The sequence below is a fragment of the Trichosurus vulpecula genome, chromosome 8 (genome assembly GCF_011100635.1).
Source record: "Trichosurus vulpecula isolate mTriVul1 chromosome 8, mTriVul1.pri, whole genome shotgun sequence".
NCBI classification, from domain to species: domain Eukaryota; kingdom Metazoa; phylum Chordata; class Mammalia; order Diprotodontia; family Phalangeridae; genus Trichosurus; species Trichosurus vulpecula.
Window position 1 is genome coordinate 40,606,802 of NC_050580.1, and position 27,081 is coordinate 40,633,882.

Genomic DNA, 27,081 nt, shown 5'->3' on the forward strand with positions numbered 1-27,081 from the left:
AGTCATTGCACAATATGGCTGTGGCTGTAGACAGTATTCTGGTTCTACTCATTTCACTCAGCATCAGTTCCTGAAGGTCTTTCCAGGTTTTTCCAAAGTCTACATGCTCATCATCTATTATACTAAAATAATATTCCATTACATTCACATACCACAACTTGTTCAGTCATTCCTCAATTGATGGGCATCCCCTCAGTTTCCAACTCTGGGCTACCACAAAAAGAGCTGCTATAGATATTTTTGCCCATGTGGGTCCTTTTCCCATTTTTATGATCTCTTTGGGATATAGACCTAGATGTGGCATTGCTGGGTCAAAGGGTACGCAAAATTTGGTTGTCTTTGGGGCATAGTTCCAAATTGTTTTCCAGAATGGTTGGATCAGTTCACAACTCCAGCAGTAATGCATTAGTGTTCTAATTTTCTCACATCTCCAACATTTATTGTTTTCCTGTGTTGTCATGTTAGCCAGTCCAATAGTGTGATACAGTACCTCAGAGTTGTTCTGATTTGCATTTCTCTAATCAATAGTGATTTAGAGCATTTTTTCATGTGACTGCAGATAGCTTGAATTTCTTCTTTTGAAAACTGCCTGTTCATACCTTTTGACCATTTATCAGCTGGGGAAGAATTTCCTACTCTTTTAGCAGTTGGGTGGGACAATAAATAGAACCCTGGAGTTGGCATGAGGAAGACTTGCTGTGTAACACTGGGAAAGTCACTTAGCTTTTCTCAGCCTCACTTTTCTCATTTTTAAAATGGGGATAAAAAAACACCTTTACCCCAGGGTTGTTGTGAAGAGCAAAAGAAACAATATAGGTATAGAACATTGCCTTTGAAGTTCTCTATCAATGCTAACCATTATTATCACCACCTCATATGCATTCCACTTAAGTTGGTCTGTTTGTAGACTTCATTTATTCTCCCCTCCTTACTATTCCTCCTGAATGGAAGGTCTCTTCTCTCTTAATTATGCAAATCCTGCCCATTCATTCATTATTTCTGGTACCACTTTAAGGCTCATGAAGTTCTATCCTTTCAATAACTCTATGAGATAAGCCACGTGAGTATTGTTATTCCTATCTAACTGATGGAAAAATAGAAAATGGGAAAGATTGAGTGATTTGCCCAAGGTCATCAAGGGGATAATTGTAAGAACAAATATTCCATCTCAGATTTCTGGTCTCCAAGACAATCACTTTTCTACTCTACAAAGTCTGTATTCTCCACAAAATCCCACTTCTTCCATGAAGCCTTCCCAGAGGATTCCCATCCACATTTATCATTCTAACCACCCCTAAAGCTCCAATGGGATTTATAGAATGTAAATCACCATTTACTACATAATTACTCTCTAAGCGTTAGTCTTGCTTCTACAGTTAGATGGCAGGAGCCTGGTTAAGGGTATATAAACTATGTTATATACTTTATATAAACTATGTTATATACTTTACGGTTGTTTAAAAAAAATCTGATAGTATTTGGAATCAATAGAAAGAGGTGAAAAAAAAAACACTTGTTAAGCAATTGATTGAAGCTATAAAAATTTCAGACACACAAAGTATCTCACCATCCATCCAGTCCAGCTCATAACTGAATGAGAATGCCCCTTATGGCATTCTGTTGTTGTTGTGTTTGTCCTTCTTTCTCCAAGAGGACCATGACATCAGGGAAATGATGACATGACTTGCAGTTGACTTTAATTTGAATGAGAGAGGGCTGTGAAAGGTCACCAGTCTCACTTTCTCCTCCAGAGGTATCTGGGTCCAGTGGCCTGATATTCACCAGGACAACTGGAGATAGCCCAGGATGCACTGGGAGACCCTGGCCCTTTCAGGCTAAGGTCCTTCCAGGTTTTCACCTTGAATAGGCCTCTTTAAGAAGTTAATCAAGGGGTGGCCCCTTTAATCAAAACTCCAAAAAAGAAAAAAATCAAACTAGGAGGGGACACCCTCAGGGTTCCTGGCCAAAAGACAAACAATTACTATTTGGTATTTTTATTCACTCTGTCCTGGGAGGACAGAGACCTGTTGTCCAAAGTAAATTTGGTTTAAAGCTTGTTTTTTGAGAAAGAAATCTAGCCAGTAAACCTGAAGTAAAGGAGGGAGCCTTCCCCTATTCAAATGGGGCATGGAGAAGAGGCAGAGGCAGAGGCTATTCACGGGTTGTGTTTGTCCTTCATTCTTGAAGAGGACCATGACATCAGGGAAATGATAACATGACTTGCAGTTGACTTTAATTTGAATGAGGGAGGGCTTTGCAAGGTCACCAGCCTCACTTTCTCCTCCAGAGCCATCTGGGTCCAGTGACCTGATATTTACCAGGATGACTGGAGTTGGCCCAGGATGCATAGGGAGACCCTGGAAGTGGTTGGTCAGCCTTTGCTCAGTGACCTAAAGAAAAGGAAAATCCTTCCAGAAAAATCCCATGCTACTTTTAGGTAAATTTTATCATTGGGAACATTTTCTTTACATTAAATCAAAATTTACCTTTATACAACTTATGTTCATTGCTATTAGTTCTGCTTTCTGGGGCCAAGTGTCAAACTAATCCTTCTTCTGTGGGTTAGACCCTCAGATGTTTGAATATAACAGTTATATTCCCCCAAGTCTTCTCTAGTTTAAATATCTTCCCACTTCCTTCAGCTGATACTTTCTGGAATAAAGGCAAGGCCCTTCTCTAACCTGGTCATCCTCCTCTGGATATTCCCTAGTGTCTGCTAAATGGGGGTTTTCCTAAGTAAAGAAAATAGTAATAACTCATATCAAATCCCTTTGTTTGCTTCATTTCCAAAGAATAGAGTACCTTGGGGATGTGATGATCAAAGTGAACCCTTGTGTTTGAACTATTTCTTTGAACAGGAAATTTGAAACCCCAGAGCTTTAAGGGGGCTCTGCTTGATATAATGACAGCTCTCCTGAGTTTCCTGACATTGGTCCTTTCCTTCTCCACCCTCTTTATTTCCTCATTTGTGATCGCCTGAAGCAAACTCATTTTAAATTTGTTCTACCATAAGGAGTCTATAGGGTAAGAATCTTCAACACCCCCACCCCCACCCAACACTGAAAAACAGTCAGCCCAAAATGGAATTGTTGTCTTGATCAAATATTCCCTATGAAATCCTACTCACTTGTCTGATTCATCTTACAAAGCACACACATCCCAAAATAACCTCAGAGGGACATATGCCTCTTGATTGTCGATCAGCACTGAGAACCAACTGTGCTCAGAAAGTGTCCCTCCTTCTCTGGGTAGCTGGATTAGAGTTTTCATCAATTGTCCCCATGTTGCCTTGGGGGCAGCTGCAGTGTTGAGCTGTCAGGTGTGCATGGATGTTCCCAAAACAAAGAAAGAAAATAACAGATGTGGGAAAAGTAGAAGTATGTCTTGAAAGATTGAAAGATGGTAAGGAGTTTCCACACTTATATTTCCCAGTCTTAATGAAATCACAGGTTAAGAATATGGACCTCATTCCTCAATAAGTCAGGACTATTTGATCCACTTCAATAAATATGTATTAAAAATCTTCTATGACAGGGCTCGTGGCTCATTCCTGTAATCTCTGTTACAGAGGAGACAGAGCCTGGTATATTGATCAGGTTCGGTAGGGCTAAAGATGGTTAGATGTTCAGCACTAAGTCTAATACCTATGTCTTGGGCCCCCAGGATTGGGTGAGAGGGCACCAGGCTGACTACAAAGGGGTGAATTGGCCCAAGCTGGAAAAGGAACAGGTCACAACTTCCATGTTGATCAACAGTGGGAAATTTTTTGTGTTAATCAGCACCTGTGAATGGCCACCATACTTCCAGCCTTGGTGATATAGGGAGACCAAGAGTTTAAAAACAAACAAACAAACATGTATACAAACAAACCTACCAAGTTCAAGACATTCTAGGAACCCAGTATTTGAAGACACAAATGACTAGATTGATAAATAAGAAAATTGCCCTTGGCTTTGAGTAGCTTATTCTCCTGGGGATGGAGAGAGCAAAGATAGCTCTTGTAAAGAAAGAAAGAAGAACATGATAATTTGAATAGGGAGATAGTACTATGGGGTTCAGCTAGGTTGTACATGGATAGAGTGCCAGGCCTGGAGTCAGGAAAACTCCTTCCTTTTTCTAGTTCCAGTCTGACATCAGACACTTACCAGTTGTGTGAGCTTGGGAAAATCACTTTACCCTGTTTACCTCAGTATCCTTACCTGTAAAATGAGCTGAAGAAGGAAATGGCAAACCACCCTAGTATCTTTGCCAAGAAAACCCTGAATGGGGTCACAAGCACTTAGACACAACTAAACAACAAATGGTGCTATGAGGGAAGAGATTCTTAACATAAAATCCCCCAACCCCAGGGGTCCAGGAGTAGATTTCAGGGAATCTATGAACTTGAAGGGGGAAAAATACATCTTTATTTCAATATAAATGGTTTTCTTTATAATCCTGTGGATTTTATTTGATGAATTTAAAAACATCATTCTGAGGAGTCTCTGACACCAAAAAGGTTAAGAATCCTTAGTTTACAGGGATCTGTAAGAAATGACCCCAGAATTAAGCCTTGAATGAAGTTACGGGTTTCAAGAGAATGAGATGAAGACAGGGAAGCCAGCACTAAGTAGGTCATAGGAGCCTGGCTTCAGAGAATAGCAATGAGGCCTCATATGGCTGGAACATTAAGTGAAAGGAAATAGATACAGAAAACAAAACTGGACATAGATTGCTCAAAGCTTTAAATGCCAAGCTAAGGATGTCGTGTTTTATCCTAGAGGTTACAGGGCAGCTAAGTGGTGAAGAAGATAGAGTTCAGGCCCTGGAGTCAGGAGGACTCAGACTCAGAAGAATCCAGCCTCAGACACTTGTTAGCTATGTGACCTTGGGTAGGTGACTCAACCCTGCTTGCCTCAGTTTCCACACCTGTAAAATGAGAAGGAAAGGGCAAACTACTCTAGGATATTTGTCAATAAAACCCCTCACAAGGGGTCAAAAGTCAGACATAATTGAAACTATTCAACAACTTTTCGAAGAAAACCCCAAAATGGGGTCATGAAGAGTTGGACACAACTGAAAAGTGACTGAAGAAGTGTGGATAGGAGCCACTGAAGATTCTTGATTAACTGGATCTGACCTCTTTTAGAGGTCTCTTTAGAGTTCTTTTCCTAATAAAATGATTAAGTCCTTGAGGGCAAAGATCAAGTCTTTTCCTCTCGTATTCCCCATAGAACACAGCCGAAAACTGAGCATTTAATGAATACTCAATGAACACTTGTTAATTTAGTATAAAATACATGTGTGGAGGGTGGGAATGGAAGAAGGATAGAGGAGTGAAAGAGCAGGTCAGTCCATGGCTTGTTAATTGCTCTCTGATGGACAAGTCCAGTTTGCTGTTACCCATTTCTTTCCTTTTCTCTGCTGGGTTAGACATATGTTGTTTGAGTTTCTCAGTACTGCATATTGCTAGGACACGGTCTTGTTAAAATGCATGCTCCATGATGGCAAGGATTATTGTATTCTTGGTATTTGAATCCACAGTGCAAATATGGTACGTGGCACATGATAGCCCCTTAATAGGTGATAGCTAATTGAGAGCAAATGTTCAGAATTACGTAAACTTTTGAGTTTCACCCTGTTTGAATTGGGGCTAATGAGATTTCACATATCTTTTATCAAGGTGTATCTTCTTAAGAGCTGAGTTACAAGTAGTTGCTCTAGAACCTAGTATTAATTATTTTGATAGGAGAAGGAAATATCTGAGATGTGGAAAGGTCTCGGGATCCCACATGTCTGTCCATCCCTGGTGTTCCCCCTATGTAAGTCTTGCTTTGGGTCTCCCAGTCTAGTGGTAAGGAAGAGAGTACTGAAAACAGTCTTTCAGAGTTATGTTGGGAGAAGAAGTGACCTAACCTGTCTCTTAGGGAATCTCATCAGTGTCCCCTATGATATGTCTTCAATCCCTATGTTTAAATCCAGAAAATGGGGGAGGGATAAGGGAAAAGTTGGGCATCAAGTAGGTCAGGGATAGTAATGGACTTATGGTTATGGGGGCTCAGTGTGGCTACTCTGACATGGCATCTGCCTGGTGATGGTAGAGTAGAAGAAACACAGATTATAGAATACAAAGACCTAGGTCACCAACCCTTCTCTGATGCTTGGTACCTACAGGCCCTTTGGTAAGTTGTATGACCTCCATGCCTTTCATTTTTCTCATCTCTAAAATGAGCTGGTTAGAATGGATGACCTTCATGTCCTATCTAGCTCTGGACCTGTTGTCCTACAATATGGTAATGACAAGCCACAGTAGAGGAAGAATGGCATCCCCTGGTCTATTGCCACCCTAGAAAAACATCCTATTCCCTTCACCCAGGAATCTTCTATGTGAAGGAATCTCAAAGGATTAGGAGACTGTTTTTGTAATAGTTACCCTCTACTATGGATTAACCTTAATGGAAACTACAGTTTCTAATACTGGCTTCCATTTCTACTTAGGGTGAGGCTGGTCAGGCAAGAAACAAAGAAAAGCTAAGCTCCTTTCTGGGTATATCATTCAGGGTAAAAGAAAAAAAATCATTGTAAAACATCATAGTTGTGATGAAAACATGGATGTTTTCTCTTCTTTGGGTTTTATTCCTTGAGGAAGCTGGGTGGTGAATTAAATTTGAGTGCTGGTTTGGGAGTCAGAACAACTTGAGGTCAAATACAACCTAGAACACATATGAGTTGTGTGACCTTAGGCAAGTCACTTAACCTATTTGCCTCAGTTTCCTCAAGTATAATATGAGGATAAAATAGCACCTACCTCCTAGGATTATTGTGAGGATTAAACGAGATAATATATATAAATCACTTAGCACAGTGCCTGGCACTCACAATTAATATCTGCTTTCTCTCTCCCTCCTTCCTTCCTCCCTCCCTTCCTTCCTTCTTCCCTCCCTTCCTTCCTTACTTCTTTCTTTCTTTCTTTCTTTCTTTCTTTTCTTTCTTCTTTCTTTCTTTCTTTCTTTCTTTCTTTCTTTCTTTCTTTCTTTCTTCTTCCTTCCTTCCTTCCTTCCTTTCTCTTTCTTCCTTCCTTCGTTTGTTTGTTTGTTTGTTTGTTTCTTTCTTTCTTTCTTCCCTCCCATCCTCCCTTCCTCCCTGTCTCCATCTTTCCCTCCCTCCCTACTTCCTTCTACCATATACATTTTCTTGCCAGAAAAGCTTTCTCTAAGATCTTAAAAAGTAATTTGTGTTGGTTTGCATGTGTTTGTGTGTATGTTTGCACATGTGTTACACATGCATACGTTCAAAAATTGAGAGAAAATGTCTCTTTTTTTGAGAGAGGCAATGTTACAATCTGCCTGCCATCTCCACTCCCCTCCCCCCAGCAACTAACACACTCTGTAACTCAATTTATCACTGACCTCATTGGGTCACTACTGACTTGTCTCAAGCTAAGCCCTAGGGATGAAAGGATATTATCTCTTGACTACTCTGGGCTCTTAGACACCCATGATAACATGCTAGGCCTCCAAGTCAGGGACAGCAATTTTGCTAATCCCTAATTTAAGATCGACCTAGGAATCTCTCCTCCAGTACTCAATGGAGTAGGGAAAAATTTTGGGAAAATAAACGAAGATATTTCCTTTCTATTTTGTTCCTCAAAATGTCAGTTTCACAAAAAATAGAATACAGATTGTACCCAGCAGCTCTTATCAGCCTCTAAAGGATTGTTATGTTCAGCATTATTGCTTTGAAAAGAAGTAAAACACCTTAATCTTCTAAAAACAATTTAGATTTAAGAAAGAAATTGGAGCTGTGCTGATGAGTTGCTTGCCCAATACTGATTTAAATGGCTTTGATATTAACCTTGAATGTCGACATTTCTAATCAAAACATCCACTTGTATAGTCCCCCTAGAAACCTTGCTGGGCTGTGGTATTTAAAGTCCTTGTAGGTAGGGCCAGTCTGACATATGGCTGGTCATCTAGGTTGGAGAATTTAAATCACAATGGCCTCAGATAATTCTCTCTCTTCTGCTTCATCTAAGCACTCTTATAATACAATGAAAGGGATGGAGGAAAATTGCTGAACAATTAGATTTACAAAATGTAGTTGTATGTGACAGGAAATATGTCAGACTCACTTGACTGGTGAATATAGCCTACTTTTTCCAGGGGCTAGAGATGTAGGCACAAAGCATAGCCACAGGACACAAGATTCCTGGGTAGGGAAAATCATGGAACTACCATAACCCTTTCCACGCTAGGGAAGATTTTCAGATATATTCATACATTAATTAATAGTTGTGCCTTTTCCTGTACCCTGCACCCTGAAGATACCCTTGCATGGATCATTTTCTATTTAAAAGTAAGCCAACACTGACCAAAGGCACTAAGGTTGTGGCCAGTTTGACAATTCCCAAGCGAAGGTCACCTTTTTTCATTTCCTTGAATATCCCTGCTAAATGTCCTTCATACCTTTCCCCCCATAGATAAATGGAATACTGGAGATTTACTTGAGATGCATTTCACTTTTTCTCTGTAGTTTTCTCTGGGTTTCCTTAGTTACAATGCTCATACTGCCTGCATTTAGAACTGTCTAATGGACGAATTTTAGAAATGCATTCCCTTGGGTTCTCCCACTAAGTCAAACTAACATTCTTTACCATGGTTTTTGAGGATGTGACTCTGAGTTTGCATGAAGTTTTTCCAGAACAAGATCATTTGTGACAGGTCCTACCCATTTGAATAAGTTTCAAATACTGTTATGATCATGTATGACATATGTCTGTCATGAAAAGACCACCTTCGTTCATCACTAAAAAGTTGCTACCAAGTGGTGACTTATGTCCAGCCACAGCAATCACTGAAGAACAACTACTAAGGAAGAAGAGGGATGAGATGATGGAATCTGGATTGTGAAGAGAGTATCCACAATGAATCCTTCAAGGCTTTGGGCTCAAACTTGAGTAGTTTCCTGGTTTATCCATTGATGTGGACAAACATGGATAGGACCACATATGAAATAGTTATCAGTCATATTGGCCTCCATGTTAATTCCTACTATCTCAGATCAAAAAATTTGAGAATAATACTGAATATTGTCTGGGTATCATAGTTAAGAAAGAGTATTAATAAGCCAAGAATATTCAAAGGACAATGACCAGGATAGGAAGGAATTTGAGGCCATGCCATATAAGCCATGATCAAAGATACTGACAACATTTAGCCTGAAGAAGAGGATATTTGGGGGAACATGAGAGCTATGCTTAAGTAAAGGAAAGTCTGTTAGGTGGAAGAAGTAAGAGACTTGTTTAGAGTTTTCAGAAAGTTGAACTAGGGGTAATGGGAATGAAGTTATAGTGAGGAACAGTTAGAGTCAATTTGTATTTTTTTTTAGTTCTAATAATCAGATAGAGTGGAAACTATCGCATATAGAGTCAAAAGACTTATTTAAATTATAAGTCTGCTATTTCCTGCTTGTATAACCTTGAACAAGTCATTAACCTCGCTGGGCCTGAGTTTCCTCATTTTCAAAATGAGAGTGGTGGGCCTAGGTGAACTCTGAGATCTCTTGTAGCTCTGAATCAATGATCCTATGACAGCTGACCCAAAGTCAAATGAGCTGCCTCAGAAGGAGGTGAATTGTCTCTTCACAGTTATCCTTCAAGCAAAGTCTACTCCCTCATCTCCAGTAACCTCCTCCACCTCCTCCTTACTCTCACAACTCAGAGATCATGCTGGAACGTCCCCTCGGGGTCTCTTACTCTCCTGAATAGTGACCTTTTCTCGAACAACACCAATGTAGGAAAGATTCAACCATGCTTCAGTTAATTCTCTCCTTCCTACCATGATTTCCATTGCCTCTTAGAATCTTTTCCTTCCAATTACAATCTTCCCTCCCTCCCACTATACCCTTTCTCTCCATGATCAATGAAACCATAAGCCATGATAAATCAAATCAACTCTGCCATTCTTCCTGAATATAGCAGGTCAATCTTACACTGTGGATCCCCTCACTAGCTCATTCTAACTTCCTATTCTTAATTGCTCCTCCTCACCCCCAGTCTCACATGTGTGTTGTCTGCCCCATTAGAATTTAAGCTCTTCAAGGCAAGGGACTGTCTTTGATTTTGTATCTGTATGTCCAGAACTTAGAAAAATGTTTGACACAGAGAAAGTATTTAATAAATGCTTTGTCATTCATTCATTCATTCCTCAAATGATTATGTGTTAGAAGTATTATAGAAAACATTTGCAGTCAGCAATGTGTGGAACTAGAAAACCCCCAAGGTCCTTTTCAACTTCAATACCCTATGTTTCTTTGATTCCGTGAAGTAGCTTAACAACAACAACAACCACAACAACCACCACAACAATGACAAAAGTTAACATTTACATAGTGCTAGACAGTATGATAAGTTCTTTATAATTATTATCTCTTGTGAGCCTCACAACTACCCTGGTAGGTAGGTGCTAATATTACCACCATTTTACAGATGATAAAACTGAGGCAAACAGGTAAAGTGACTTGTCCATGATCACATAGCTAGTAAGTATCTGAGGTATCTGAGGCCAGATTTGAACTCAGGTCTTGCGGATTCCAGGCCCAATACTCTATCTGCTGTGCAACCTGGTTTCCCAGGTATTACTGTGGTAGCCAGCTGAAAATATATCAGTTTTAGATCTGTTGATGTGGGAAAGAGGGGATTTTGAACACCTGAACAAGGATAAAACTCCTTGGTAAAGGTCCAAATGGGCAGGCTGGGGTAGGGCTAGAGCAGTATGAGCCCCTAGAATAATGTTTGTACTAGCTTAATAAATGCTCATTGGGTTAGCAGAGCAGCAAGTGAATAATAAATGAATGAGGGACAAAGAAAAGGGCATCGAAGGCAAGCTTCACATTTTTACAACTTTACCATAGACTATTAGGATAGGTCCCAGACCAAGGCCTTCTTGTACTATCAGCCATCAATGGTCCACGTTTCCCGTATGGCAATTTAGGAGGTATAGCCTGTTCTTGTACACATTACCTCCTCAATGAAATATGACTCACTATGACTTAATAGAATGAAAATCCTCTGAAATTATAGGGTAGGAGGTTTAGGTTTACATTTGAATGATAGAGGTGATTGCTTCAACTTTACCTGTGTAGGCCTAGACATAAATGAGTATTGCCTTAAACTTGTTGATTGAAAGGTATTAGGCAAGATATTTTGTATAGTGTGACATTCTGCAGATTTCATGGCAGTGCTCTATAATGGGAAAACTCATTGAGAGCTAGTAGGTCCCACTGAGTTCATCTCATTCTACTCAGTCATTTTCTAAGTCAGAAAATGAAAATTCAGAGACGTTAAGAACTTGTCCAAGGTCACATAGGTAATTAGCAGCAGAACTGAGATTTGAGCCTGTTCTTTGACTCTAAATTCAGCATTCTTTCCATTATACTTTATTCCCTGATGACAAAAATAGTTTTAGGGGATGCAATAGAGGAAACCAGAAAGTTGTGAGTCGATTTTCATTCTTTTGCTTGCATCTGGAAATCATGTGAAGAAAAACCTAACCTTCATGCAGTATGAGAAGGCACCTATTCTGGCTCTCTGCCACCTAGAAGGCTATGCCCCCATTCTTTCCAGAGGAAAACAAGGTGTGAGGTTGTTCACAGCCCAGTGGGCATGCTGGATGGAGGACTTACTGAGTTGGATCGGGATGTGACCAAGTTCAGAGTTAATTTTCTTTCAGCATTTATGCCAGCCTTCAGAAAGGGACACATGTTTCTGCCCAGTGTTGATAAAGAGCTGGAAATGACTTTCTCCTTCTGTTGATGGAAAGATAACAACCCAGCTTCTTGGCCCCCTCTCTTTTAGACACATGAGCGTAACTGTGCAAAAGATAACACAAAGGATTCTATCTGGGAGAAATGTCCTGCAGGTGATGAGGAAATTAGAGACCATTGATTGAAACTCAAGTATCCATTAGTTGATATCTGTCCACACAGCCTGCTTTTCTAATCCTCTCCGTTGATCTTATTAAATTGATCATGTCTAGGAGCTGACTCCATTCCATTTTCTGCTGATATTAATGTTTGCCCATAAATTGTCCACAGGTAATGCAGGTTCACTTTTTATTACTCACAATTGCACTTTCTTCAGAACTCTGAAGCCTGTTCCTGTGCTAGGGGAAGTATCCACGAAGGATCTGTAATGAATCTTCATCCCACAGACTCCCTGAGCAAGGAGTTCTGCCAGGCCTGGCCATGAGAATGCTTTGGATGGGATATTTTTCTCAAACTCGACAAACAGAGAATGAGTGAGAAGAAGTGGGGCTAATGATAGACAAGAATATTGTCATGATATATTGGGTTTTTAAAGAAATAATTCAGTCCCTGTCCTATTCTTCTCTCCCCTTCTTCAGAAAGAACATGCAGACTGTTCTGAGATGGGAGCCAATAGCAAGGAATTTTTTTAGCAATGAATTTCTTCTCCCCTGGGTTCCTTTAATATCTTTTAAAATGCCATTTTATTGACCAGGCCAGTGAAAAGGTTGCCACCTTGTTACTGTGGAATATACTAAAGCCAATATCCTTGTGTTTATATCAGGAAACTCAGCCTTTAACACAAAATGAGGATATCATTAAACTCCTTGTGGGGAAAACACATGGAATTCTATTATGTTTCAATCATCCCCCAAAGGTCAGAACATCTCCCACTTGCATGCTTTTCTCCTTCACCTTGTTTCTTTCGCAGGACCCCTCCACATACATAGAACATGTATACACTTTGAGAAATACCAATATGCTTTTGTACCCTACTAGGGTCCTCATGTGAGTTCCTGCTCATGCTTAAGAGTGGGAAGAAGTGAAAAGCTATTTAACCTGGGGATGTTCATGCCTTCAGCCTTAGAAATGGATGGAACTCTGGTCTTCTTATGAAGCTCCAGGAATTTGGTGGATTCTACAGTATCCCACCCAATTCCTTTTTGCCTATGAGAGGCAACTTGTCCAGAGACAAGATGAACCATGTTTCATATTGAGTCTGTAATGTTGCTTCTGATTGAACAGGTTGATAGTGATGGGGATGGAGGGTTGGGATGAGACTAGTAGCTTCAGGGTTTTTACAGTCCTCTAGCTTACCCTAGAACAGGAGTTTTTAACTTGGGTTTCATGACTTTAAAAATAACTTTCAATATTATTTGTTTATTTTGTAATTCTAAGTATTTTATTTTATACACTTAAAAGATTATTCTCAGAAGAAGTTCATATAGAAGTTCACTAGACAGCTAAAGAGCTCGATTTCTTTGTTTTATATATGAGGGAAGTGAATCTCAGCAAGGTTTAATGACTTGCCCAGGATCAAAACGCTAAATTTGAACCTGCCTTTTCAGACTCCAAGTCTGATGTTCTAGCTGCTACTCCACATTGTCTTCCCCTAAATGAAGACAAGAAGAAACAAGATTTGAAGACATCATACTGGGCCAGGTATATACACACTATCTTGTGTATTACCTCACAACCAACGAGTTCAAGGCAATACCCATTTATGGATAAGCCTATACATGCAAAATTGAAGAAATCACCTCCGTCATTTAAGTGTGAAGCCAAAGCCCCAAAGTGATAATTAAGGAAGGTTCTTCATTCTACCGGGTCATAGGGACTAGACACATATGACCATAAGCTGCAATAATTATTGAAGCTAGTTCAATATGGGTGTTCCAGACAGACAAAAAAGGACAGTTTTCTATATTCACGGTCAAAGAGATCTTTGAAGGGCAACACATGCCAGACATGCTCACTTCATTTTTTAGGAGTAAAGCTATCTTTGTTTGGGAGGTAGATATTCCCTCTGCTTTCTTTCTTAGTTAGATTGTGAGCTCCTTGAGGGCAGACACTGTCTTTTGCCTCCTTATGCCTCTGCAGCACTTAGCATAGTACTTGGCACATTTTGTTTTTTTTTCCAGTCATTTTTCAGTCTTGTCCAACTCATCATGACCTCATTTGGGATTTTCTTGCAGAAATGCTAGAGGGGCTTGCCTTTTCCTTCTCCAGTTTATTTTACAGATAAGGAAACTGAGGTAAACAGGGTTAAGTGACTTGCCCAGGGTCACACAGCTAGTAAGTGTCTAATGCCAGATTTGAACTCATGAAGATGAATCTTCCTGATTCCAGGTATGGTGCTGTATGCACTATACCACATAGCTGCCCCACCTGGCACATAAAACATGCTAATACATACTGATTGATCGATACTTACCTTCTGTATTTATATTCCCCATGCTTTTCTCCTCAGAGGAGGTAGTATGTCAAACTTTTAGTGTCCCACTGTGATCATTGTAATGACAGCAGATATTTATATAATTCTTTAAGGTTTACAAGGAGTTTTATGTATGTGACCTCATTATATTCTCAGGAGTGTTCTGTGAGATAGGTAGTTTAGGAATTATAAAGATCATCTTATAGATTAGTAAACTGGAGTGGTGACATGGCTAGTGAATGTCAGAGAAAGTATACAAACTTAGGTCTTTCCTGATTGCAATCCTACATCTTCTTCCAATAAGCTATGCCACCTCCACCCATGATATATGACGTCCATGCTCTTTCATGGCAATCAGTCCAGTTTAACTTTCTCCCATTTTACAGTAATAGCATTCAAGGAGTTCTCATTTCAATTCTTCAGTTACTTCTTGTTCTCCTCTAAAAAGTTCATAACTGCTTGGTCTCTTCTACAATTTTCTGATTCTACCTTGTTCATTTTGAATCCTTCTTCCTTTCTACTGACATGTTTTTTCTAGTTGACTTGAACATAGTTCTAAATTTCAGCCAGCCTCAGTCTCTACCATACCCTCTGGATCCTTATGGCTTTCATCTTTCGGACTTCAAGTCACTCTGCTTTATTTCCAAAGGACTTCAATACCCCACTCACAATCTCCCTTCATCCTAACTCTTAATCTCTTATTTAGAAACTTGAACATCTAGGTTGATGCCTTACTAAAATCCTACCAATTCACCAGCTTCTTGAACTTCCATGAATGTATGTACCTTTATTAGACCTCAGTCATTCACAAGAATAGTCAAAGGTCATAGATTTAGAGCTGGAAGATATCTTAGTGTGATTTCATTCTCATCATGTCACAGATTAGGAAATTTAGGGTTAGAGGGGTTAAGTGTTTTGCTGAAAATCATGCAGCTAGTAGAAGGCATCTAGGTGGCTCAGTGGAGAGACCATTGGTTGTGGAGTCAGGAAGACCTGAGTTCAAATCCCACCTCAGGCACTTACTAGCTGTCTGATCCTAGGCAAGTCCCTTAATCTCTGTTTGCCTTAATCCAATGGAGAAGGGAATGGCAAATCACTCCAGTATCTTTGCCAAGAAAATCCTATGGACAGCATTGGCATGCGATGGTCCAGGGGTTACAAAGAGTCAGACATGATACAACAACAATACCAATGCTACTAAGCATCAGAGATGGGATTTGAACTCAGTTCTTCCTGAATTCAATTCCAGGGCTCTATCTACTTTTCCAGACTGCCTTCCAGGTATGCTTTTCCTCTTACCAATACTTCTAAGTTGTCTACTTCTGTGATCCAGAATTCTGAAATTCCTTTCTATGGTCATAACCTCCTATCCTTCTATCTCCCCTTCTGCCCAAATTCTCCCAAACCTTCCCTTATCAGGATCATGACCTTCAGTATCTTCACATTTTCTTTCTTTGAATTCCTTGACTCCATTGACTGTTGCTTCTTATGACCTGCCAATTCACCACCTCAATGTGACCCTGCTTAGGTGTCCATTAACCTGCACAGGTGTTTCCCTAGAGCTGGAACAACCACATATCTGCCTTACTTTCACCTCTTAGCATCCCAAACTTCCCTCAAGACTCAGTTTGTATGCTGTCTACAACTATAAGCATTTTCTCAGTCCTTTGACAATTAAAGTTATTTCCATCCCTTCAAATTGTGCTCAGTGTTTCTGCCTACTAACTTTATCTCCAAATAGAATGTTAGTTTTTTGAAGGCAGGAACTGCTTCATTCCTTTCCCCACCCCTCACATTTATAGAGATGGATCAGAGCTGAGAGGGATCTCAGAGGCCATTTACTTCAACCTACCTCCTCCCAACACCATGTTACCAATTGGGATACTGAAGCATAGTGGGATAAACTGACTTGACCAAAATCATAAAAGTAGTAAGGAGCAGATACAGAATTTGAATTGAGGTCTTCTGATTCAGAGTCAGCACTTGTTCCACTCCCCCATCTTCTTAATATGTACTTAACTAGTGCTGCTTGAATGACTATTTCGTCATTGTGATGACACTTGGAAAGTGATGTCAGTGGTTTTGGGTTGAAATGATAACTCAGGGTGAGGCACTTATTCTACTCAAGGTGCAATTTAATCCTCTAGAAAATAAGAGAATTGGACTAAGTGATATTTAAGGTCCTTCCAACTCTAAATCCTATGATCTCCTAGCTGACTATTCCAGGTCTTTGCTAATAGAGGAACATACAATACTTCATGCTTTCAAAGGGGTGATGTTAGACAAAGGGAATTGTTCTTAAATTGTATGTTTTTGCCAAAGCAACAGTAGGTCTTTGAAGTCAACTCAATATCTTTGGTTGGGAAAATGCCAAAAGTCAAGCTCTTTGAGAGACTGTTACTTAATGTTAGAGTTAGGGTTGTTGAAAAGATGCTGATTGCAGACAACCCTTCATTATCTCATGTCACCAGTGTAAGGGGGACCCTACATAAGTGCCTAACAGTGCATACAGAAAAATTAGGTGGTATTTGCACTTTGTAAACTAAATCCTTAATGATGCTGTTGGAAGGCTTCCATATGGAGGGCTGTTTTACTTGTTTTCTCCCTGTTGTTGGTGGTGCTACTGCTGTTGCTTCCCTATTTTCTATTCCCCAACTCAAAGATAAATGAAAGAGGCACATGTGTAAGAAATGCAAATAAGATAATGGGACTCAGATTTATAATAACCTAGCAAATTGAGGAGAGTAGCACTGCTTTGAGAGCGGAAGGAACACTGATGAACCTGCTCCAATTTGCAGTGAGGCTTTCTTTTTGATGGCTGGAAGTATCTGGTTGTAAGACCTGTGAGATATGGATGTATCCATTGGGGCAGACTGGTCAGTCTCCTTCTCTGGTGTTCAAAAGGGCAAATTGCTGGTTGTGGGACTAACACAATTTAATTCTGAGAAGAGACAAGAGGATTAACTAGATTACCTCATTTTAAGTCTTTCCTGGCCTTATGCTTCTCAGACACTTCATATTCCCAGTATTATCTCTGTTAGCCTGTTAAGTGCCTCTAGGCAATAGGATCCCCAGTGTTACCATCATGTTCCTGGTCATAACAAATGGGCTGGCTAATTTACTTTAACAAACAAGAACAAGTCCATCTTGTTTCTCTTTGGGTCAAATGTCCTAGAGCTGTCACCCCAAAGCAGGAGTTCTTAACCTTGTGTCCACAGACTAAAAATAACTAATATAACTAGTATCCATTGTAACCCAATGCATTTTGTTCTATATATTTCAAAACATTATTCTAAGAAGGAGTCCATAGGATTCACCAGACTGCTACAGGGACAGATTAAGAAACCCTATCTAATGCTTTCTTCGATCATCTCTCCCACTATGCTCTGGGTACAGACTATACTGGATATGTTTCTCTTTAACTCTATGTAGCTGGGTCTACAATAAAATAAGCATTTCTTTAGGTTAGCCATTCCTCACATATTTTGAACTGGGAAACAAGGAACAACTCTTCTTGTGAGGGACTGGTATGGAGTCCCTGTTCTAGGACACCTTTTCTGTGTATAGGCATATGTATAGACTTTTATTTGCTTGTTGAATATAAATTCTCCACCCTGATCTCAGGCTCAGTGGCCTGATACTTTCAGGACTAACTTGTGAAGAAACCCCTTTTCAGAAGCAAGTTATGTACCTTAATTGGGGAGAACATTTGTCAATTTTGCCTCCCTACACATCAATAGAAGGGAGTCCACATGTACTTGCTCCTTTGATGTCTCTTGAGGTTATCGAAAGCTTTTCCTGTTACTCTCTCCCCAAGGTTATTTTTTCTTTGTGGAATTATCTGAAGACCCCAGTGGGCATTCATACTATTACTAAGGATTTGGCAAAGGCCATAAGAGTGGGTAAAGTGTGGGTCATGTGACTTACCCAATATGACAGTATTGGAATTTGGAAACATTGTAGGAGCCTAGATTTAAAAAGGGAAGGAATCATAGAGGTCATCACTAAGATTTGGCATGGTCAGAGGATCCTAGATTTGAAATGGGAAAATATCTTAAAAGTCATCTTGTTCTATCACCTTATTTTACAGATGAGGAAATCGAGGATCAGAGAAATTAAGTAATGTAACCAAGGCCATAGAGGAGGAAGTGACATTGAATGTTTTCTAATCTAAACTTTTCGCTTAATAAAAGAAGTAAATGATATCCAAAACAATTCAAAGACTTGCTTGTTATGTAGATTAGAAACAGTTGAGCTGAAATTTGAATGTGGACCTATGATGACAAATACAGTAATTTTTATACCATAGTCTGCTGTCTTGTGATTGGAAGATTTTAGAGAATTGTAGGAAGGATGAAAAAGAAAGTTATATGTCAATTTGAGAGGCTTTTTTGAATTTAATAAGTCTCCTGCCTCCCAGTCGCATGTAGGATACTCAACCAACAATTACTGATTAATTGCTGTGTGATAGGCACTGTGCTAAGTTCTGGGGATACAAAGGTAAAAGAGAAATACTCTCTCCCCTCAAGGAGCTTACATTCCAATGAAGGAGATGATGTTATACATAGATGTATATTCATAATATATGCCAATTGAATACAGAGTACATGTGTATGGGGGTAGAGGAGGATATCAGGAAATGCTGACAAATGGTGGCACTTTTTTCTCTATTTTAAAAATGATTTGGCACCATATAATTTACATAAATTAATTATCTGCAGGTCATTACTTGCTCCTCATGCCTCAGTTGTCATTCTTTTGCTCTGGGAGATAGTAGTAAATGTCTACCATGTTTAAGCTCTAGAAGAGGAAAATGAATCATAAGGATGCTTGTCCTGAAAGTTTGATAGTGGAACAAATAATTGAAGTAGCACTTATTCCTACTCAGACAAGATGCCACGTAGCTTTATGTCTACATTTAATGACTCACTTACTAGCTGAGTAAGTAATACCCACTATTACTAACTAGGCTGGGAAACAGGAAAAGGTGCTGTTTTTTTTTTCTGCGCTATTCTTGTAACTGTTGAAGGTGATACATCTTCCTTTATTCCTATTGTGACCAAGAACTCTACTCCATACTATGGAAGATGAAGGGAGGAAGATCTTATAACCTTTCATGTAAGGGACTTAACATTCTCACTGAAGGGGCAAACCATCTCTACATGGATCAAGATGAGAACCCAGAAGGCAATGGGGGAAGAGGTTGGTGGTTTAGAATTGGTGGTAAGGAAGGAGCAGGGCTTAGTGTGAATCAGCTTCAATTGTAACAAATATCATTCAAGAAAAAGGGACACACTGTACCAGAAGCTCCAAGTACATACGGTTTTTACAGGGAAATTCTGGGAGTGCCATTCCCCACTGGGTTATTGCCATTTAGGGGCCTTCCAGTGGAACTGGCAGATTCCCTTTAATTGTTATGGGTATTCTCTTTGTTCAAGCTGCAGTAGCTTCTAATGCTCCTTGTTTATTCCAGATGCTAAAGGAGCTATGCCTTCTGGGAACTTGAGAGCCCAAAGCTATTTGTCTCCTTGTAGGGAAAAGAGGCTTAACAAATTACCCATGCATGTCTCTTGTGTAAGGAAATAGGACATCAATGTTGGTCTCTTGCTTCATGGGGTTCCATGGACCGAGTCCTTCTCTCCTTAACCCACATATCACTATGCATGTGGTTAGGGCCCAAGATATAGCTTCAGTTGTCAGATGGGCATTCATCCCAGGTAGAGTCATGGCCGCCTTCTCTTACCTGAGAGACCAACAGAAGCTATTTTCCCTTCCATTGGTGCCCTGACACTTTTTAATTAATATCTGCCACACAACTATTCTTAACCCTCCACCATCCCTACCCCCAAGCAACCTGGAGCCCACAGCTTCTTTCAGAAACTAGGCCATAGACCTGATTTCTGCTCTTGGTTTTAGCAAAATTGGGAGTATGACTTTTAGGATAAGAAACTTAACCAAATGCAAACAAGTAAGATCCCAGCTGGGCTCAGTGACTCATTACATTTCACAAATCCCTGTTGAGGGACATTTCTTGTTTTCTTCCTTTCTACTTTGATGGGTCTGAGGGAAACTTGAAAGGATAAAGAATCAGAAGGAAAACAGAGTTTCAGGATGGTGCTGGTGCTGTCACTGAGGCTGGGACTAGTTTGATGACTGAGGCAAGGTGAAGCCCCTGGCTTTTTCAGTTGATGCCCTGTTGCTCATGGCCATATTGCCAGGCCCTGCATAGGCTTCACATATCAGGTTTTGTTCTCTAGAAGCTTCTTTTCTTTTCAATTTGTGGAAAAAGAAGGCCTTGGATTTCCTTCCTTAACAGGCATGGGAGGAAGAAGAAGAGGGAGGATTTGGTCAGGAGACTGCACTTCATTTTTCCTGGCAAGGCGTTTCCCAAAGGAGTCAGGGAGGAAGAGTGGTTACTCAGATCCCATAGAGGACAGAATGTTCAGGAATGTAGGCAGGCATGGAAGCAGAAATGTGGAGATGGGAAAAGTGGAAACAGCCAAGACTAAACAAAACACAGTTTCTGTGGGAGCATTTAGTTTTATGCTTTGCTGTTGTTATTGAGAATAGCAGTAGTGGAAAGGGGGGAAGCTTCATTTCTGTCTGCCTTAACTCATTTGGGAAGGCAAACCTAATAAACATTACTAATCCCATTTCATAGATAAGGAAACTGAGATTCAGTAATACTGTGTCATGTTGGGACCCTAAAGCTAACTGAGGGCAGGACCATAACATACAATGAACTGAAGTAGGTGCTAAGGATAAAAAAGTAAAAGAATTCCTTCCTTCAGAAGTCAATGAAAGTATATTCAAAGTCACCCAAAGTAATTTCATTAGAGAATACATAATAATGTGAGTGGAAGGCAGGTCTCATATATGAGGCAGGGCCTGATCTTTGTTTTGAAGGAAGATCAAGGTGAAGATGAGGAAGACTTGTGTTACAGACCTCAGGTATCCTGTGGCCCTTTAATTTGGTCTAATATGTTTTTTGTACTTAGTTATATGTATATTGTCTTCCTCATTAGACTGAGTGTAAGAGCAGGATTGCCTCTTCTTTGTGGCTCCAGTGAGTAGCACAATGTCTGGCACATGGTAAACACCTAATGAATGTTTGTTGACCAACTGACCTTTGTTTACATTATTGACTTGGTTCTCCCGGCCGGCCGGTGAGGAATAATATGGTCAGTCATCTGTCTCCCCAGTTTAGAAATCCTCAGCCCATTCTTGGGGAAATGGTCATTGTGTTTGTTACTTTTTCACTCAGCACTTGTCTGTAAAGGCCTGACTATCTAAAAATCCAGGAAGGGTATCCTTTAGCTCCATTGGAGAGGAGAATGTTTCTTTCTGGCAATTTTGTCTATATGGGTTTGGATGTTGAACTGGACATTTGAGGAAATGAAATTCACAGAATCATTGTGTTCTCTTTTTGTTCTTGTCAAAGGTGGGACAACACTGGATAACAATACTCCATATCATGATAGATTTAGTGATTCTGTTGCATTTGGTGATTTGTTTTTCTTTTTTTCTCCCCCTTTTTTCCTTTTTATAAGAGGTGGCTGTCTAGGGAAGGGGGAGGAAAAATATGTTGGGAAATTAAGATGATATAAAAAATCAGTAACAATCAAATAATAAATTATCCTACAAAATTAATTATTAAAAAAGAAGCTAATGTGCTTGCAATGAGACAAACCCAAGATAGGAAGGTGGGACCTTCCTTAGTCTAGGATCACAAGCTTGTATTGGGAACAATGGACTCTCTGTTAGTCAAATATATCCTTGTCCATCTTCCAGGAATCTAGAAGGAATTATGTTAAATGTAATGATAAGTAACATTTGCTCTTTGTCTTTTCTGTCCATCCCTCACAAGGGCTATTTTTGCTTTTATTTTTGTTTTTTGGCAGCATCCATGTGGCTCAGCACACTTTTTGTAGAACAGAGGTCAGAGCTAGTTTTAGATAAGAGGGAGAAAGAGTAGTGGCTAAATAGAAAGAAGAGGAAGAAAAATATGGGTCACCTATGATATTTTGAGGGGCCACTTCCTATTTTTAAGGTTGTCATGACATTTATGATAAAATTTTTAATGCTGAGATAGCACATGAGACATGAGAAGGAGTCATCAATTCCTGGGTCCTTGGTAGGGCAGTGCATTCCTCTACCATGGTACCATGGTATTATGAAATTATGCATTCCTCTACCATGGTGCCATGGAAAGAACCCTGACTCTAGAGTCATGGGACTGGAGATTATATTCTCTGATGTGCACTTCCTTTGTTATCTTAAGCAAGTCATTTTGCTTCCCTGGACCTCAGTTTTCCCATCTGTAATTGAGGGAGGCCAATGGCCTCTGAGGTCCTTTCTAGTTTTATATGATTCTGATGCCCTAGGAAACTTGAGTAAGCTGGTCTTTTTCTTGTAGTTCAAAAATAGGTACCAAAGAATTTCCATCTTGGTTTTAGGGGACCAGCCTACCTTGGCAGGCTGTGGTCATATTGAAACATAATGCCCACTTGGCTAAAACTAGCAGCACTGGGAGACAATAGGCTTTTCATGAACAAAATCTTCCATAATGCGGGTGATAAAGTGAACCCCAAGCAGTGATTAAGTATATCCTCCCCAGTGTGTATCACTTATTCACTACCATTTTCTTTTTTTTCTTTTTTCTACAGGCAGTAGAAACCAACTTGGCTTCTAAGGACAGTCACTGGGTATTTGTTAATGAGGTAAGAGAGTCCTAGGGCTGGGCACCCCTGGCCTGGGCTTACTTCTAATTACCCCACTTAACCCTAGGCATATTACTGTTGCTGGCATCAAGACCCAGACACTCAAACATTGCCCCTGTAATGATGGGAGCTAACAACTGAAAACCTTTTGTTTGTTTCCTCCAAATCAAACTACAGTCGGGGGTATATACATGTGAACATGTATGTGTGTATGTATTTATATGTGTGTATGCATATGTTTTCGTGTGTATATATGTTTTGAGGGTGAGGGTGGGTAACCACATCCAAGTAGTGCTGTAGTAAGACTATCCAGGACCCATGATTCTCTTTGGCAACCAGTGACAGAGGCTGAGGACTTTGGATGTAGGTTTCATACTAACTGAGATCTGACTCCAGTATGTACTTTTACTCCTTGCCTGTCTTCTGTAGAGCTGAGATTATCAGCAACTCCTAAATTAACTGATCTAATAGCTTCATTCCATGAGAAGCCAGGTTTATTATGGAGGTAATTCATTCTTTTATGATGCATTGTTCTCTATTAGCTCAGGCTAAAGTAGCTGAAAAGGATTCGTTGGTTTATTCTAATAATTGTGCAGATAGCATCTATCTGGTAACAGTTTGCTTCCTAGGCCTAGTTTTCAGCGGTTTCCTACATAAATCCTCACCATATTAGGTGCTCGTTTTATCTCGACCAGTCATAGACATTTAAAGTAACTATCCATTTACCTTGTGGCACTTTTATAGTATGTAACACTGTAATTAACAGAAGGGACATTGCATCCATCCTTACCTTTACTGAAGGGCTTCACAGAACCACTTGCAACCTCCTAATCGTCTGATGTCTGATGGTCTGAGTTCCATCAGCTTCTCTCCAGGCCCCAAAGAATAAAATTCTCTTTGTTCTCAGAGACACCCTAAGTCACAGACCTGAGGCTGGGTTTTGTTTTTTGATGTTTCATTCAGGCTGTGGAGGGACCCCCACAGAATTCCCGGCATAACTCTTACAATTCTCACAATTGCTACTAAGCTATAAGGAGGAAGAGATATATTTTGAACGCCAGGCATTTTTGCCTCTGATCTCTCCCTCTATGTCTTTTCCTAAGTCTCCATTTCTTTCTTTCTTTCCCTTTCCCACTTCCCTTCTCCTTTTTCTTTAATCTCTCCTGTCTCATCCATCTCTTTCTATCCCTCACCTTATCTGCCTCCCGTTCTCCTCCTGTCCCTTTTCTCTCTCTCCATCTCTTTGTTCTCTCCTTTTCTTCTGGTCTCTCTTTTTTTCATTATTTCTCTTGTTCTCTCCATCTCATTCTATTTCCATCTTCCTCTGTCTCTCCTGCTCTCTCTTTCTCCCTCCCTTTCCCTCTCCTCTTTTACCTTGTGGTTTTTTTTTTCATTTCCCATTTCCTCTCTTCTCCTCTCTCTCATCACTCCTTTCTCTCCTATCTTTATACTAATCCACCAAATATTAGGGTTCACTCCTAGTTTATACCGAAGTAAGGTTTCTATTGGTGCTCCATGGAGTAAGGCCAATTCATTTTGCCGCATCCTGACAGACAGCCTTATCCTGACCAGAATCAACAGCTACATGTGCACTGCATAACGACAAAAATTCATCAGTTCCAAAGTATGAGATGAAATAAAATTGGAGGAATGTTGTAGACATTGCTATAACTACAATTTTGGTGTCAGGATCAGGCTTCACCAAATGTATTCAGGGGAAATTATTAAGCATGAGGTAATATGTTCTCCAATTTAATTTTGAAGACAAATTTAATTGGGGGACAGAGAGATGCTGGGACATTGTCACACGGTAGAGAGACAGAAGACCTAGGGTACCTTGAAGCCTCTACTAGGTAACCAATAATTAGGGGTGGCAGACAGCAGGAAAGGGCTGGAGCAATGTAGTTGTCTCAGGGTAAGGATGTGTACCAACCGGGAGCTTCATATTTTAACTTTTTTCTTGCTAATTACGGGATAATTTCAATCTTTATCCTAAGACCTTGAAAAGATGTAAACACTACAAGCACTTTATAATTTTGTTGCCCCGGGACAAAGTGCCACTCATCTGTCACAGTTACACCTATGAAAACTTAAGTTCATTACATGTTTATGGAAAATAAAGGTAAGAAATTCACCTGGGGGACACACTTAAAGAACCCTATTCATTCTCTAGATGAGATAAGTAGAGAGGGAGATGAAAACATACTGCCTTCCCACAAATTTTACTTGTCTTCATGAAAGAATAAATAATCTCTTCTACTTTATTCAGACAGAGTAAGCTTGAGGTCTTTCTTCAATTCTTTAATTGGGACCTAGGGCCAAATTCTGTCAGGAATGAAAAGATTCTAGGAACACTCAGGCCAGGCTAGGTGCCAGTGAAATTTTGTGATGAAGGCCTTTATGTTGCCTCGGTTACTGACACGTGCATGTGTTTTTGTTGTTGTTTGTAAGACCTCTAAGAATTGTGGATTATGTAACATATTTGCCATTTAGGTTTATGACAGGAAGATGTGATGGTTAGTAGGCAGTATTGATTGCATAGTGAATAGCATGCTCTGCATGAAGTCAGTACTGGCTTTTTATTGTTGCTTAAAAATTTATTAGCCATGCAATATTACATATTCCACTTACCATCTCTGACACTCAGTTGCCTGATCTATAAAATGGGAATGATAACGGCACTTTCCTCATCAGGTTGTTATGAAGGTTAAATTAGGTAATACATTAAAGCACCTTGGAAACCTTAGTGTGCTATGTAAATGCCAGCTATCAATGAAATGAAGAATGTGTTCAGCTATATAAATTCACAAAAGCCATCAACAAAAATTAGAAAGCTTTGCAATCTTCATTAGCTGTACCAACGAAATCATGCTCTATTGGAGTATTGAAATAGAGGGCTATTCAGTAAATGCTTTTCTATATAAAGTTAACTATTTTTCTTAGAGACAGCTCCCTTAAGTATTAAATACAGACACGTTCTGAATACCCTGGACATATGTTTTACTCTCTTCCTCTATCACCATATGGCTCAAATGGAAAATAATCTTCCTGTTATTATTAGTTGCTTTTTTCCCCTATGACATCATCTTAGACTCTTTGCATTTATTAACCATGGAAATTTTCCATGATCATTAGCAGTAGACAAATAAGTTTCTGGTTTTCTTTCTGGATGATCCTAGATTAAAGCTAAACCCATGTTGGCAAGTATCCTTAATTTGTTTTTCATTGTATAATGATTTTGATTAGTAAGAATTAGGGCTTCATGATGTACAGCATTTCATAGTGACTATTACAGCCTGATTTTGTTTGAATAAGAACAGATAATGAAAATATGAGCACATGTGACTACATATCTATCTAATCTATCTATACACATATGCATATGTATTCATAGTAACATATAACTATATATATATATAAGTATATGTGTATATTATATGTATAAATATGTATACACCCATGTGTATAGTTGCATATAGCCAACCTCCATCATTTGCTCTTATTCAAACAAAATCAGGCTATAATAGCTGTGTGTGTATATACACAAACATATATATTTATGTGTGTATATATACATACATACATATGTATATGTATATAAAATTTCATTATTTAACTGATATAACTAGCTATTTTAGTCATTTCCTTTCCCTTCCAGATCACTGCAAGAGTATTCAAACTTTATACTACAGACTTTGTGTGTGTGTGTGTGTGCGTGTGAGTGTATATTGGATGATTAATTTAGACCAGGAGTCCTTAAACTTGGGTTTATGAAAAAAATAAGTTTTATTTTAACATTTTATTGATCTTATGTATTTTATGCATTTAAAAACATCATTCTGAGAAGGGGTCAGTAGATTTCTTCATAATACCAAAGGAGTTCATCACGCACATACAGGCACACACACACTCTTATAAACAACAGAGCAAAGTAAAACTCTTGTTCTAAAGCTTGCAGGGAAATGATATTTCAAACAGGAATTTGCAATCTTTCAATATACTTTTTTCACATTTATCTTCCCTTGCTAAATTATACTCCAATATTGTCAAGTTGAGATCTCCCCAGTATCTTTCTACTGTCATCACCAGTCCTTATCCAGCTTTCCCTAAAAGCACCCCCACTGTTTGTTGCCTTGAAGTACACAA

General features: G+C 39.5%; 1 protein-coding gene across 1 annotated transcript in view; it reads left to right on the forward strand.

Annotated features, from left to right (window-relative positions):
* Positions 1–27,081, forward strand: part of GRID1 (glutamate ionotropic receptor delta type subunit 1) — a 1,144,779-nt gene that overhangs the window by 823,451 nt on the left and 294,247 nt on the right. Inside the window, exon 5 of the mRNA XM_036735649.1 lies at positions 22,882–22,935. Coding sequence (XP_036591544.1) covers positions 22,882–22,935 — 54 coding nt within the window. The remainder of the gene's footprint in view (positions 1–22,881; positions 22,936–27,081) is intronic.